Source organism: Herpailurus yagouaroundi, unplaced genomic scaffold (assembly GCF_014898765.1).
Source record: "Herpailurus yagouaroundi ecotype Mexico unplaced genomic scaffold, PumYag 191, whole genome shotgun sequence".
In the NCBI taxonomy this organism is placed as follows: Eukaryota; Metazoa; Chordata; class Mammalia; order Carnivora; family Felidae; genus Herpailurus; species Herpailurus yagouaroundi.
The window spans coordinates 14648610-14662239 of record NW_024412422.1 but is presented as its reverse complement, the minus strand read 5'-3'; the positions used below and the strand labels follow the sequence as shown (position 1 = coordinate 14662239).

The window sequence follows — 13630 nt, the reverse complement described above, 5'->3', positions numbered from 1 at the left end:
GCCCTTTTCCCAAAGAAAGACCCGGGCTTCCTCTCAGCTCTATGAAATCCAGAGGCTTCCGCTGGAATTCCCCCTGCCTCTTCCTCCCACCCCTCGCTTGCTTTGGCCAGCGCTCGATGCCATCTTGAGGAAACGTTGCCCCCGGTGCCCAGGCACCCGGTTTCCCATGAGGCGGCTGTGGGTGCCTAGCTCATCAGGGAAATCTTTGCCGATATGGCTGTCCTGGTCACAGTCTGTGGAAGTATAGGTGGCGTGTGGAAAGACCAGGATTTGGAATCGGGGGGCCCGGGGTTTGATGCCCCCCCTTCTAGAGCTGGGCCTCATGCTGCCTGTGAGCCCCCCGTGCCAAGGGGGGCGGTCAGCGGGCAGCGTCCTCTCCCGGCCTACTCCCTGCAACCCTCAGCGTCAGGGAGGGCCGCCGGCGTCTGTGTCTCCCACAGGTCACCCGGATGTCAGCATGGCAGCCACAAACCTGGAGAACCAGCTGCACAGCGCCCAGAAGAACCTCCTGTTCCTCCAGCGGGAGCATGCCGGCACCCTCAAGGGGCTGCACGCCGAGATCAGGCGGCTGCAGCAACACTGCACAGGTACCGGGGGCCCCGCACCCCCTCCGCGGCAGGGCAGAGCGGGGACCTGTGATCCGGCCCGTCTCAGACGGCGGCCGGCTCGGAAGCTGTGCCAGGCCCACTCGGGGGCAGGGTGAGGAGGGGGCTCTGCTCCCCTCCGTCGTGGACGAGCCTGCCGTTGCCGGAGCGCACTCCGGTGCCTTATTAGCTCACCCTCTCTGCCTGATGGACAGGCACCCGGCGTAAAGCTGCAGAGCCATCTCTCGGCATACTGAGGGCTTAGAAGATTCAGATGCGGTGGTTGGAACGGGCAGTGCAGTTTGGAACCGATCCCCGAAGCGTCGCGTACAGAGCAGGCTGCTTGCTCCTTGTGGCCGCTGGCGTGTGTTTTCGGGAAGGCGGGTTTCCTCCGAGCGCGAGGAAGGACAGTTTCTGCCTTCTCACGCCTGCCCCGATGCTGCCGAGCCCTGCTCTGTCTGGGCAGGACGCGCGGGGTGATCGTGGAGGTCGGTTCTGCATTTTCAGAGCCGATGAAGGCTTTGAGAGCTACTGTAACCATACGCAATTAACACATATGCTTTCCTTTTTAGATTTAACATATGAGCTGACACTCAAAAGTGCGGACCAGACAGGTAAGGACGTCCTCCCTGAAAGTTAATGACGGTGTCACTTCCCGTTGTGGCACGTGTTGGTGCCATTTGTTTGCACTACCTACACGCGGAGAAGAAAACACACTTGCTAGGAAGAGTTGCGCAAGTGACCAGAGCTTTCTAGAAAAGACGGGAAGGAAGTTTGGACCCTGAGATGTTACGAGGGGCTGTCAGCGCAGCGAGAAGGGGGAGCGGTTTTATTTTCTTCATTTTCTTTCGATATTTGGAATGCCTGTTATAAGCTTTTCTTGATTTTCTGATTTTTCTCCAGTGAATATGTGTTCCTTCTATCATCAAGAAATACATGTAATTTAAAGAGAGACAGAGGAGAAGGAGCAGGGTCCCACCTCTTCTGTCCCTCGAGCCTCATACGGGACCTGACACAGAGCAGGTGCTCCCTAAAAACTACTTGAATGAGCGAGCAAATTACTGGATGGTCCCCAGAGGATCGTGAATGTCTTCCTCTAGACTGCAGTCCCCAGAATGCTTCCCCTCAACCAGAATCCTCCAGGACCCCCAAAGAGATCAGTCTGATGGCAGCTGGGGCAGAGAAGATAGAACTGGGGCCTCTGTGGCCAACGACAAACGCTCGCTCCCCAGAACAGAGTGGGGAAGTGTGCAGAATCCACACTTGAGTCAAGACACTTTTTTTTTTGAGAGAGAGAGCATGAGTGTGGGAGTGGGGCAGAAGGAGAGAGAGAGAGAGAGAGAGAGAGAAAATTGCCACACTCAGCGCAGAGTGGGGCTCGATCCCACGACCCTGGGATCATGACCTGAGCCAGAATCAACAGTCAGACACTCTGGTCAGACCCTCAAGGGACTGAGCCACCCAGGTGCCCCAAGATGCCTTTCTCTAGCCTTCACAATGGCAGTTATTATTCATGAGCACGCCCAAGCCCTTGAAACAGATGCAGGCCTTTCCGTGGATCTCAGTGCATCACCAAGGATTGACTTTTCCATTCATGACACTCAGGTTACAGTCTCCTAAGTACGCCTCTCAGGGACCATGTCCTTTTGTCGATGAGAGGAGGGGCCTGGGGACCGGAGCCCACCCTTTGGGCCTCACTGCGGAGGCAGGACGCTCCTCACCCCCTGAAGCCCTGGACCAGGATCTGGGCCTCTGAGGATTCCGGAGAATAGGATGTCCTGCGCCCCTGCCATCCACGTCACAGAAATCAGTGTCCTCGCTTCCTGCCACCTCCTGGCCAGGCTAACCTGAAGAAACACAATTCTTGCCCTGAACCCTCTCTGCTTCCAGGAGGAGGGAGCTCCTATGCCCAGTCCCTCCTCCCCTGGCCCCTAGAGAGCTCCTCAAGGCTCTCGGGCCTAAGTCCCAAAGCTCACGCAGCCTCATCAGCAGCCTGGACTCAAGATGACAATCGGCCCAGGGATGCCTCCTTGTGGAGGCGGTGTGACAGCTCTTAGCTGGTCCTGGTTGGGGCATCTCCCCTCCCCGGGGCTGGAAATCCCTTCTTTACCTTAGTGGATGCAGAACTTGCTCAATGTGGGGACACGGGGTGCAGACACGGGCTCCTCCGCTGGAGGTTCTGATTCCGAGGGTCAGGGAGGGGACCTGAGAATCTGTTTTAAAAATGCCACAGTGAGGGGCACTTGGCTGGCTCAGTCGGTAGCACAGGGGACTCTTGACCTCAGGGTTGAGTTCGAGCCCCACGCTGGGTGTAGAGCTTACTCAAAAATTAAAAGAAAAAATGCAAAAACACAAGCGCCGTGGTGACTGAGCGCTCAGGCAGCTGGGGAGATTCTGCTGCAGGCGATGAACAGGACAGGCGCAGCTTCCCTGGGGAAAGAAAGACGGGACGTGCGTGTGGAGGACGTGGTGGGGCAGAGCTTCCCGTGGGAGAGTGGAAATGGCCAGGACGGGAGGGGCTGCTCCCTGGGAACAGAGGTCACCGAGGAGCAGCTGTCTGGGGTCTCAGGGAGGCAGAGGCAGGCATTCGAAGGAGCGCCCAAAACGTTGGGGCCACCCAACATCGGTCCGCAGCCCCGGATCCGCCTCCTCACGTGAGAGGTGCCCGCAGACGCCAGCTCCCACCCTGCACCGGCCCCGGGGTGTCCCTGAGCGGCTGGTTGTGGGCGCACGGTGAGGGGCCAGGGGGGCCGAGGAGAGCCGAGCGCAGGCACAGGGACACCTGCCCTCTGAGACACGATGAGAGAGGGGACCCGTGTGGCAGGAAGGGGCAGCCTCAGAGCTCTGTGCTCGGACACAGAGAGAGTCTACGTTTGGGTCTCACAACGGCACGCCGAATGGAGCGGGTGTTCGATAAATGCCGCCTGAGCAGACAGCTGGATCTGCTCACAGTTTATTCCTGGGTACGTGCCAGGGTCCGAAACCCGGAGAATTGCCCGTTGTGACTTGGGCATTTTTGAGCTCTGGAGGCACGCTTTTGTGCAAGGAGCCAGAGAACTGAGAGCGGGAGGGAGCTCAGAGGCCACGTGATCCCCACATGGGGTGGGGGTGGAGGGGGGCGGCGGGGAGGGCACGGAGATGGGGCAGGATGGAGCGTGGGAGCAATGTGCCCCCACCCCAGCCCCGCCTTCCACGCGGCCGCCCTGGGAGGTGAGGCCAGCCTAGACAGTCTCCGTGCCTCTGCTCCGGGAGGGGTTGGCGCTCAATCCTGTCCCTCGGCTCATTCCTCCAGGAGATGGATCTTCCCGAAGCAGCGAACTAAAGAGAAGATGCGAGGAGCTGGAAGCCCAGCTGAAGCTCAAGGAGGACGAGAACAGCGAGCTGCTCCGGGAGCTGGAGCAGAAGGACGCCATGATCCTGGTGCTGGAGAGCACCGTCAGGGAGCGCGAGAGGAAGTACCTGGAGGAGCTGAAGCTGAAGAGCCACAAGCTGAACATGCTGTCGAGCGAGCTGGAGCAGCGCGCCGGGACCATCGCCTACCTGACCTCGCAGCTGCACGCCGCCAAGAGGAAGCTCATGAGCTCCGGCGGGACCTCGGACGGCAGCCCTTCCGGGAGCCCCGTGCTGGCCAGCTACAAGCCGGCCCCCCCCAAGGACAAGCTGCCCGAAACGCCCCGCCGCCGAATGAAAAAGAGCCTCTCGGCCCCCCTGCACCCGGAATTCGAAGAGGTTTACAGATTCGGGGCCGAGAGCCGGAAACTACTCTTGCGGGAGCCGGTGGACGCCATGCCCGACCCCACCCCGTTCCTGCTGGCCCGGGAATCGGCCGAGGTCCACCTCGTCAAGGAGAGGCCCCTGGTCATCCCCCCCCATCGCCTCCGACCGCGGCTCGAGCGAGCCGCACAGCCCGGCCCGCGAGAAGCAGCACAAGGCTCACGTGGGGGTGGCCCACCGCATCCACCACGCCGCCCCGCCGCAGGCCCCGCCCGAGGTGGAGACGCTGGCGGTCGACCAGGTGAACGGAGGAAAGGCCGCGAGGAAGCACTCAGGGACGGACAGAACTGTGTGAAGCCTGCCCGGGCGACCCTTCCCCCCTGGCTGTCGATGCACTGTGATCACTACTAGGAAAACTCATCCACGCCTTTTTTTTTTTTTCTCCAATTCCCCTGCATGCCAAATTTTTTTTCAGACACGTCAACATTCTTATTCTCCTGCTCCTTTTGCCCTGGTACTGACACCAGAATACGATCATGTCCCTGCTGCAGAATACCTATTTACCGATTGCCGTGGCCAAACACCTGTGTGCCGAATCGCTCGCTTCTAATCCCACTCCGTGTAACTTCAGTGCGCTCGTGGACAAAGCACAGGCCACAGGCTGCATCACTACTCGACGTTAATGAAATCGGATAGTCAACCCGCCTAACTATACAGCCGGAGCAACACGTGCCGACCGGCCTCGACCCTCTCGCTCCAGTTCCTAGGGCGGCCCGTCCAGAGCAGCCCCTGCTCCCTCCCGGAGACCCCGTAACCTCCCACCAAGCCTCCCCCGGGGCGGCCCCGATAGCCGAGCAGCTGTATGTGTCTATCGCGGGAACGAAATAAGATGATGTTACTCCTCGTGTCACCACAACCTGAATGTGTGTTCATATTTTTTGGTTAGTTTTATCCAAAATGTTCAAGATCCCAACAAACTTTATTTTCTAAACCTGCCTCTTTCTGGTTTGTGTCTTTTATTAAACTACCTGAGGGAGGAGCTGGGGGGAAGCTGGGGGAGGAGACACAGCAGGCCCCCCAGTAATTACCGCGTTCTCGCCCCATGTTTTTTTCCCAGGGCTCCGGCCCCAGGGGTGGGGCAGCTCTGCTTCCGGGAAGAGGAGTCCCTGTCACCCAGCCCTGCCCAGGGCTGCCCCTGGGAACGTTCTGCCCGTGACCGGCCCCCGCCCCCTGCCCTGCCGGTGCTCCACCCTGCTCCTCCCTGGCGAAGTAAAGCTACTCGGTGTCTCCGGCGGGCCTGGCCGGGGCTCCGGGCTCGCCCCAGGGTGCGCAGAACGAAGGGACCCCGGGGGCCAGTTCCGGCTGTTTTAGGTCTGCACCCACCCAACCCCACGCAGATCCGGCCAGGTCGCGGGTAGGAGCTCATGCAGGAATTCAACACCGAGCTCAGGGCCCTCGCCCCCACCCCCACCTTGCAGGCCAGAGAGTTCGGGAAGGGGGAGGGGTGGCGGTGGGCGACAGTGGCCATCTCTGCTCTAGGCTGGCATCGTCAGCCCGGACCCCACACCCAGCAGGCCGCTCCTGCCAAAGAGAGGCGTCTACTGAGACAGACCTGGATTGTCAATAGCACACTCTTGACATTTTCCATTAGAATTCTCACTCGTGCCAGTGGCGTGTGGGGCACTTCTGCCTAATCACACATTTCCTCTGAGAAGGGAAAGAAAACACATTTCAAAATGCTCTCCAGTATTTACTTTTCAAATCCGCAGAATCCTTAAAAATCGCTTCAAAAAACAAAACTGTCAGCTCAATTTATATGGAAAGAGATTAAAACGGCTGGTTTCAAATGAAAGGAGTCTCAGCATCAGCCCAGCTCCAGCCTCTCGAGGCCCCACGGAGCTGATGGAGCTGACGGGACGGAGCTCACAAGTGCGGGTTCCTTCGCCCAAAAGGTTAATCGGAGTTCAGGGTGAGGCACACCCCCTGCAGCACCCAGTGAGATACGTGCTTTGTGGTGAAGAGATCGGCTTCAAACACCAGGCCAACTCCCATGGCATTCCTTCTCATGGAGGTGGTGTAGACCGGCGTCCGGAAGGTGTTCTGCAAAGGAGAGGCACGTGAGGCATCCCCCACGGGCGGCAGAGGAGCTCAAGCCCGGGAAGTAGGAAGCCCAATCTAGGTGCTGAGAGTGCGGGCGCCTCCTGCTAGGCCTGGCCGAGGCTTCAAGGGGCTTTGCGGGGCCGCCCTCCGCTGACCGCGGATGGGGCTTCGTGTAGCTACGCTCATCAGACGGGCATCCGGGCCCGACGAGGCAGGGGGCACCCGCTGTCCACATCAGACGTAAGTATTTTATGATTCAGGCAGTGCCCGCAGAAGGTCAAGGGAATGGAGGAGTCTCTTCCTGAAGTTAATCTGGACCACAGCTCCGAACTTGAAGCCGTGCCCCCCCCCCAACCCCGGGGGGAGTCTCTGCTTACACACGTTTGCATGCGTGTGTCTTCCTGGAAGGTGGCTCCACGCTGTTGTCCTGTCTTGGGGCTTCCCCCCCTCCCACAAAAGGCTAAGAACCTGTAAGGGTGCTTAAAGGGTAAGACTGAATTGCAATCCTCCCCCCACCCCGGTCCCCCCAACCGTGCCCCCGGTGGGGGGCGGGGAGGGGAGGACGGAGCCAGGAACAGGCGTCCGCCTTCTACCTGTAGTTTGAGGCGATGGGCTTCGATGGGGATGATCTTCAGAATCGGCAGGTCGACCACCAGCACCTTTGGTTTGCTCTTGATAAGACATCCTCTTTCCACATCCCAATCAGCGCCTTCGAGATACAGTCCTGAGACGAAGCATCCTGGATATCCCGGGAAGAGCCCAGGGTTTATGTGGAGGCACCGGCCACTCTGCTGTGCACACAGTGGCCCTAGGTATGTCCACAGTGCACACACAGAGGCAACTCCCTCGCTCTCCTCCCCCAGACATAGCCCAGGCCTTTGTCCAAAAGACGTGGCCGTCATTTCTTCCCTTTGCAGAAGGACACCGTAGACGCCGTGAGCCTCCCCTCCCCACGGCTTTGGCAAAGGAGACGAGGGAGAGTTGCCTCCCCCACCAGTCAGGCTTCAGGGCACACAGACCTAGACTGCTTGGGCCCCCAGGTTATAAAGACAGAAGCACCACAGCTTGGTGGTGGGCCAAGAGGGAGTGCGGAGAGGAAGTCAAAGCCTCACCGAGAAAATGGTGTCTGGGGAGAACACGGCAGACACACACAGTGGCAGAGGAGAGGACAGTCACCTGCCCAGAGAGTTCCTCCGAGGCTTCAGTGAGCATCCCTGAATCTCCACCGTGAACCCCATCTCTAAGCTCACTCAACAGGGCTTTTGTGGCTCACGGGTAAATGTCTTCCGACTATGGCGGCAGCACTGCCCTGGGGAACGGCAGCGTCAGTCACCAGTGTCACAGGGACTGACATTGTAATTTCATGGGTGGAACCTAGTCCAACCTGCCCTCTGGCTCCCACGCCCCCAGCCCCTCAAAGTTTCCAGGGAAGCCCTCGGGCCCTCCTTTCTCTGAACGATCTAATTCTGACCCAGGAGCCACTTCCGCAAACGAGCAGGGCGAACGTGGTTCAGGTCCCTCCTGACATCAACCCCGGGTCTCGGTGTTGGAACTGGAAGAGAAACGCACGTATCGACCCCCAGAGAGATCGAGACACAGACCGTGCACACGTACAGCCAATATTCGCAGCAGCCTTCCTTTCAAACCCGGCCTGGCCCATTTCCGCCCACACCATGCTTGTTCCTCTGAATGGGGGATGGCTCGGGGAGGAAGACCCGATAGGGAGCTGACCGTACCTTGTCCTGCCCGCTCGTTCACTTCATCTGCATCTTGGAACTTGGTCACTTGCGTGAACAGGGTGGAGCGGTCCAGCGGCCAGCCGTTCCTCCGGCAGGTGGCCTGCACCAGGGCCGTGAGGTAGGATTCCGGGATGTGCAGCCCCGAGAGCCACATCACGCCGGGCTCACTTTCAGTGACCTGGAAGGCAGGGGGCAAGGCGGCGGGAGACCGGGGCCGCCACCGAATGCCAGGGCCAGAGCTGACCAGAAGATCGGGTCAGGATAAAAGACACAGTTCACCTTCGCAGCAAAAGGACGGTGTCGGAACAACGGCGGCCTGTCTGGGAGAACAAGCTGAACCACCCGGTTCCAGAAGGAGCAGAGACTTAAAGAATAAAACCACGAGAGTACCAGGTCGGCTCTCCAGTGAACACTGTCATGATCCTGAGTTGGACGTGCAAAACCCAGAGGCCATAAAAGAACAGACCGAGACATCTGACCAAATAAAAATGTAAAACTTTCTTCTGGAAGAAGTGCCATAGGCAAAAATCAAAAGATGCTGACGAGCTGGGGGGAAGCACTTGCAACACCAGCAGACCAAGGGCCCATCTCCTGGATACACAAAGAGCTCTCAAACATCAGTTTAAGAAGATAGAGAACTTGATAAAAATGAAATCAAGACACGAAAAGACAATTCACAGAAAAAACATGAAACAGCTATATGTGTGTAAGATATGCTCAGCCTCACCATAACTCAAGAAACGCACACCTAAATATATGAGCGTTTACCTATCAGGAAAAAAAGATCCAAAATATTAAGAACACACATGGTGCAGCAAGGGGAGGAAATAATCGTGTTCACTCGCTGTGGTTTCCACTTCTCTAGAAGACGATGTGACAAGAGCTGTTGGAATGTAAAATGCACATTGGGGTGCCTGGGCGGCTCAGTCAATTAAACATCTGACTTCGGCTCAGGTCATGATCTCAAGGTTCGTGACTTCGAGCCCCGCATCAGGCTCTGTGCTGACAGCTCAGAGCCTGGAGCCTGCTTCGGATTCTGTGTCTCCCTCGCTCTCTGCCCCTCCCCCACTCATGCGCGCGCGCGCGCACGCTCTCTCTCTCTCCCTCAAAAATAAACATTAAAAAAAATTAAAAAGAATGCAAAACGCACACACTGAGTCCCAACACTTCCGCTGTAGGGACCTACCTGTGAAATATACTCATGTGCATCCAAAGTTACGTGCGCCAGAATGTTGTATTGGCAAAATGGGGGGGGGGGAACCCCAAAGGGAACCACCCAAATGTCCAGCAGGCGAAAGGACATGGAATATCTGTAAAATGGAGTCCCCTTAAAAGAATAAGGTCGACCTAAATGCACTTAGATGGACAGTGGCCAAGATGGACTCTGAGACGAACAAATCAAGTTGTGCATAATAGGCTTCAAAGTCTTAAAAACAAAAAGAAAAGGGAAAAAAAAAAAGATACAGGTATGCTTGTAGAGTCAGGAGCCATTTCTCGAGCACCCAATCACCGCTAATAGAAGGTACCTCCGGGGCGCCGGAGAGGGGTTGGAGGTGGTTGGGGAGGGGGGTGGTCCAGGCTGAGCCTCGAACTGACGCACAGACTGTGGTCTCTCACTTACCCACGATGTGTACTGGCTGAACCGCCGCAGGAAGTAGGGCATCCAGTTTCCAAGGGACTTTAATGTGTCAGGGGCCAGCTTTCTCCAGATACTAGGGATTTGCCCGAGGAAGAGAGATCTGGCTACGTCATCTAACTCGTTGCTCATTCCAACTTCTCCGGCCAAGGCCTGTTCGCAGAATCAATAGCGGTCAGGCAAGACTGTGGGAAAACCGGGTACTGTGTGTAGGCAGAGGTCTGCACACGAGGGGCGTGCTCACCCTCTGAAGTTCAGCCAGAGACCTGGACATCCGTGTGACGAGCTTGTTGAAGCGCTCCAGCTCCTGCAGAAGCACCACCGAGGTGGGGGAGAGTCCCACCCCGAGGTGCTTCCTGACCTGGTCCAAGTCAAAGATTTGGGGCATCTTGTTCTCTATGTCCTTGGCAACGTGGCCAATGTAATCATCTCGGCTGATGCCGCTGCTGGATTCCCCTAAAACCAGGACACGTTTTAGGGAGAGCAAGGCATCTGAGGGTTAGGACGGGGGCGTCCTGAGCCTTCTGGTTCTAGGAAAGGCATCGACGCTACAGAAACCACAAGGACCAATAGCCCTCTGGGCCAACAACGCCCTTCCACCGTAAACACGCTAGTTCAGTCCCCGCGGCCGACTTTACCTGTCTGAGGCTGCAGCTCCAGCAGGTGAGTCCACATGTCTCGAGCCGCCTGAGTATAATATCCAATCTCGGCATTGGAATGAAGACCAAACGCTTCAGGCGTGTTGGTCAGCGGGAGGGCCTCAATGGCTTCTATAATCGGGACGGAGAGGACACCGTCACACAGCCCTCCATTTCTGCGGCTGCGTGGCCTCAACATCCCCAGATACGCAAAACTAATTTCCACTGTGTAGTGGGTGGCGTGTTTTTAAATAAAAATTCCATACTACCACGCCCCATCCGGCTCCATGTTTATTTCTTATGACAAAAATGGCTCCGTGAGCTTCCTGGGGCCCACTCTGCCCTTCAGGCGGAATGTGGCCTATTTGTCATCACCCCAGGACAGGGAAATCTAAACTAACTCCATCAGCGCTGAGGCTACAAAGAGCTTGCTGGGCCCCCTACAAAACATAACGGAGCACGCCCACCAGCCAAGGATCCCCCCAGGAGAGGGGTCAGAAGAGCCATCAAGCCAACCACAGAAAACAGAACAGCTGAGATGTACGGTCGGTCTCCCTTAGAAAAAACTTCTAACATACATTTTGATGCCTGAGAAATCTCACCAACAAATTTTTCCTTCTCATCACCGGCGGGGATTTTATAGTCCACCTCCTTATTCCGGAAGAAGTGGAATGGCTGGAAAGTGTCAAAAATGAAGTCTCCCAGGTACTCGTCCATGTAGATGGTCAGGATGCGCCGATCAAAGCTGTCGATGGCCCGTCCTCCATACATGACCTGAGTGACCGAGAGCATGAGCTGGCCGGGAACCCAGGACCCACCTGAGACCTGATGTGCCCTCGGGAGTGGGGGGGGGGGGGGACTCCTGCTGACCGGGCTGCTGTGCAGCTCAAACCATGTTGATCACATGCCTTTGGCCCACTGTGCACAAGAGGCTTGTGCAACTTTGTGGGGTCCTGGAAGCCAGTGTGCCATTTGCAAAATCCCCAAAACGTAGTGAAGAGACAACAAAACAACAAAGAAGCCAGCCACCACTTTGGCCTTGGGAATTGGCGGTGCCCCTGCGTGAGCACACGCAGGCCACGGGGGAGGCATTCCCACACGGCCTGTCTAAAGTCACGGTCTCCAGGGTGGCCCTCCACGCCCACCGACCGGGAGCGAGGCTACGAAGACATGCCTAAGGCATGGCGAGGAGGGGAACTGCCAACCCCCCAGAGAACACGGCCCCCAGGATGATGAATCCGGAACCTCCATGTGGACGGAGCCCACTTAGGAGAAAGACGATCGGGTGATGAGCCAGAACTCCACAGAGACCCTGCAGCTGACACGCGGCAGAAGCAACAGGGGAGTCACCAGGGTCTCAGAGGTCACTCACAAGGGCACCAGGCCACAGCCCAGCTCCAGCCCTTGGAGGCGGTCCACGATGGGTCCCCCAAGACACCCCTACCTCTCCAATCAGGTACTTGAGGCTGCCCCACGGGATCCTAGGGTCATGTTGCTGGAAGGCTTTTGTTAAGTATGTGTTCAGAATCTCCATGCAGACCTTAAAAGACGAGGGACAGGTATGGTTGTGCTCCAGCCCACAGAGTCGCTCACGTTCTCACCCTCTCCTCAAGTGTGGGCGGGAACACCGCGGCTGTTCACAACTCAGAGAAGGGGTGGGGGTGACACAGGCCGGCCGAGGAGGAAGTTTCTTGGGAGAAGCAGCAGCCACTGCGTCCTAACCTGGAAGTCAGACTCATTGAAGTCATAGTACACGTTCCACCCGATCTTCCCGAACTTTCTCCTCTCCAGCACCACCGCGTGGAAGAACGCCAGCACGTAGACCAGGGACTTGAAAGCAGGGTGCGGACACTGCTCCAGCATGTCAGGAGAGATCTTGAAGTAAGTCGCTCTCATGTTGAGTTTCAGCCCGTTGGGTGGCTCCGTAACAACCTGTCAGAAGAGAAGACAAATCGTGACGGAGACCGCAGAACCACGAGTCCAGCTTTGAAGAGGGCGCAAAATGTAGACACCTGGGCTTTCCCTCCATCCCTGCGTGGCCATCTCTCCTGCTCCCCAGGCAGCAAAAGCCTCTTATAAGGACCCGGGCAAAGAAGATAAGGGACTAGATGTGGTTCTGACTCCCGCTCATCAGATGACCCAGAGAAGTGAAAGAAGCCCGTGGGAGCTTCAGATGCAAAACGGACGTCACCAAGTTTTCCCTCTATCTGCCCCAGGTGACAGATGACAAAATCTTGCCACACAAAACTTGTCTGGGGAGTAAGTTAAATGGGGCGTGTAAACCACTAGAGAAGTGCAGCTGAGGGCAGGCCTGTCATCGAAGAGAAAAAGAAGGTTTCATAAATGTGAAGTCCAGGAAAACGAACCTAGGTATTATTTTGGATACATGCGGAAGGAAGTGGTAAAGACAGGCCTGAGAGTCGTAACTGTCACGCGGTACGGGACAGCGCTTGTCTCTGAAGAGAGAGGGAAAGACGGAACTGGAAAGGGTGGCCGTGAAGGTCTGGCTGCGTCGTAGGTTTACTTCCAAGCACGCGCTCGCTCGCTCGCACACACGGACGGCAGAATGGTAGCGATCTGAGGAACAGGGCTGTGGGGACGGGTGTTTGTCCTGAACCAAACCTTCAAAGACTTCTGCAGAATCCCAATGGGGAAGCCCCTGGTGGGGTCTGTGGTGAGCCACAGGCGGAAGTCTGGGTGGGGTTTGCTGATCCTCTCCAGGGACTTCTCCAGATCTTTCAGCCAGCGGACCAGGAGATGACAGTTCTGCAGCATCAGCCACTGCCCGCGGGCCACCGCCGTCTCCAGCAGCTGTAGGGCCAGCTGCACCGACAGAGAGAGAGGGGGGAGGAGTTGGTGTCCCAAAGCCACACTGAGCCCGTGCTCTCCCAGAAACCCGCTCCGAGCCCCCAGGAGGGCCCACTCCAGGAGAGGCCACAAAGAAGCCAGTGACCCAGGAGCTACGGGGGCTGCCCTCAAAGAACCCATCTCTGAGGATCCCTCAGGGCCGCCTGAGCCACACGGCCGGTCCCGACCTGGAAGATGAGCCAGCACGTTGCACCCGCCGGCCCCCCTCAGCCCCGAGAGCTCCAGGTTCTCGGAGGCCGGCACCCTGACCGCCTCTGCGGCCATGCCGCGGGGGCAGTGACCACCCTGACCCAAAACAGGGATGTCCGGAGACTGGAATAGAGGACGACTACGTGTGAAGGGACTCTGGAA

The 13630-nt window shown here is 57.4% G+C and overlaps 2 protein-coding genes across 3 annotated transcripts in view; one reads left to right on the top strand and one right to left on the bottom strand.

Annotated features, from left to right (window-relative positions):
- Nucleotides 1-379: 379 nt before the first annotated feature.
- Nucleotides 380-5294, top strand: CCDC92 (coiled-coil domain containing 92). Its single transcript, XM_040444060.1, is given in 4 exon segments — nucleotides 380-587; nucleotides 1157-1198; nucleotides 3877-4448; nucleotides 4450-5294. Coding segments are annotated over 4 exon segments (948 nt in total). The 5' UTR covers nucleotides 380-457; the 3' UTR covers nucleotides 4654-5294.
- A 733-nt stretch (nucleotides 5295-6027) lies between these two features.
- Nucleotides 6028-13630, bottom strand: part of DNAH10 (dynein axonemal heavy chain 10) — a 144042-nt gene continuing 136439 nt past the window's right edge. The window contains exons 70-79 of one of the 2 annotated variants that reach the window (XM_040444042.1): nucleotides 13034-13234; nucleotides 12134-12343; nucleotides 11856-11951; nucleotides 11014-11185; nucleotides 10412-10543; nucleotides 10018-10229; nucleotides 9759-9926; nucleotides 8135-8315; nucleotides 6992-7137; nucleotides 6028-6398 (exon numbers count right to left, since the gene is read on the bottom strand). In XM_040444042.1, coding sequence (XP_040299976.1) covers nucleotides 6252-6398; nucleotides 6992-7137; nucleotides 8135-8315; nucleotides 9759-9926; nucleotides 10018-10229; nucleotides 10412-10543; nucleotides 11014-11185; nucleotides 11856-11951; nucleotides 12134-12343; nucleotides 13034-13234 — 1665 coding nt within the window. In that variant the 3' untranslated portion in view covers nucleotides 6028-6251. The remainder of the gene's footprint in view (nucleotides 6399-6991; nucleotides 7138-8134; nucleotides 8316-9758; nucleotides 9927-10017; nucleotides 10230-10411; nucleotides 10544-11013; nucleotides 11186-11855; nucleotides 11952-12133; nucleotides 12344-13033; nucleotides 13235-13630) is intronic. The other variant, XM_040444043.1, reaches the window with a different exon arrangement.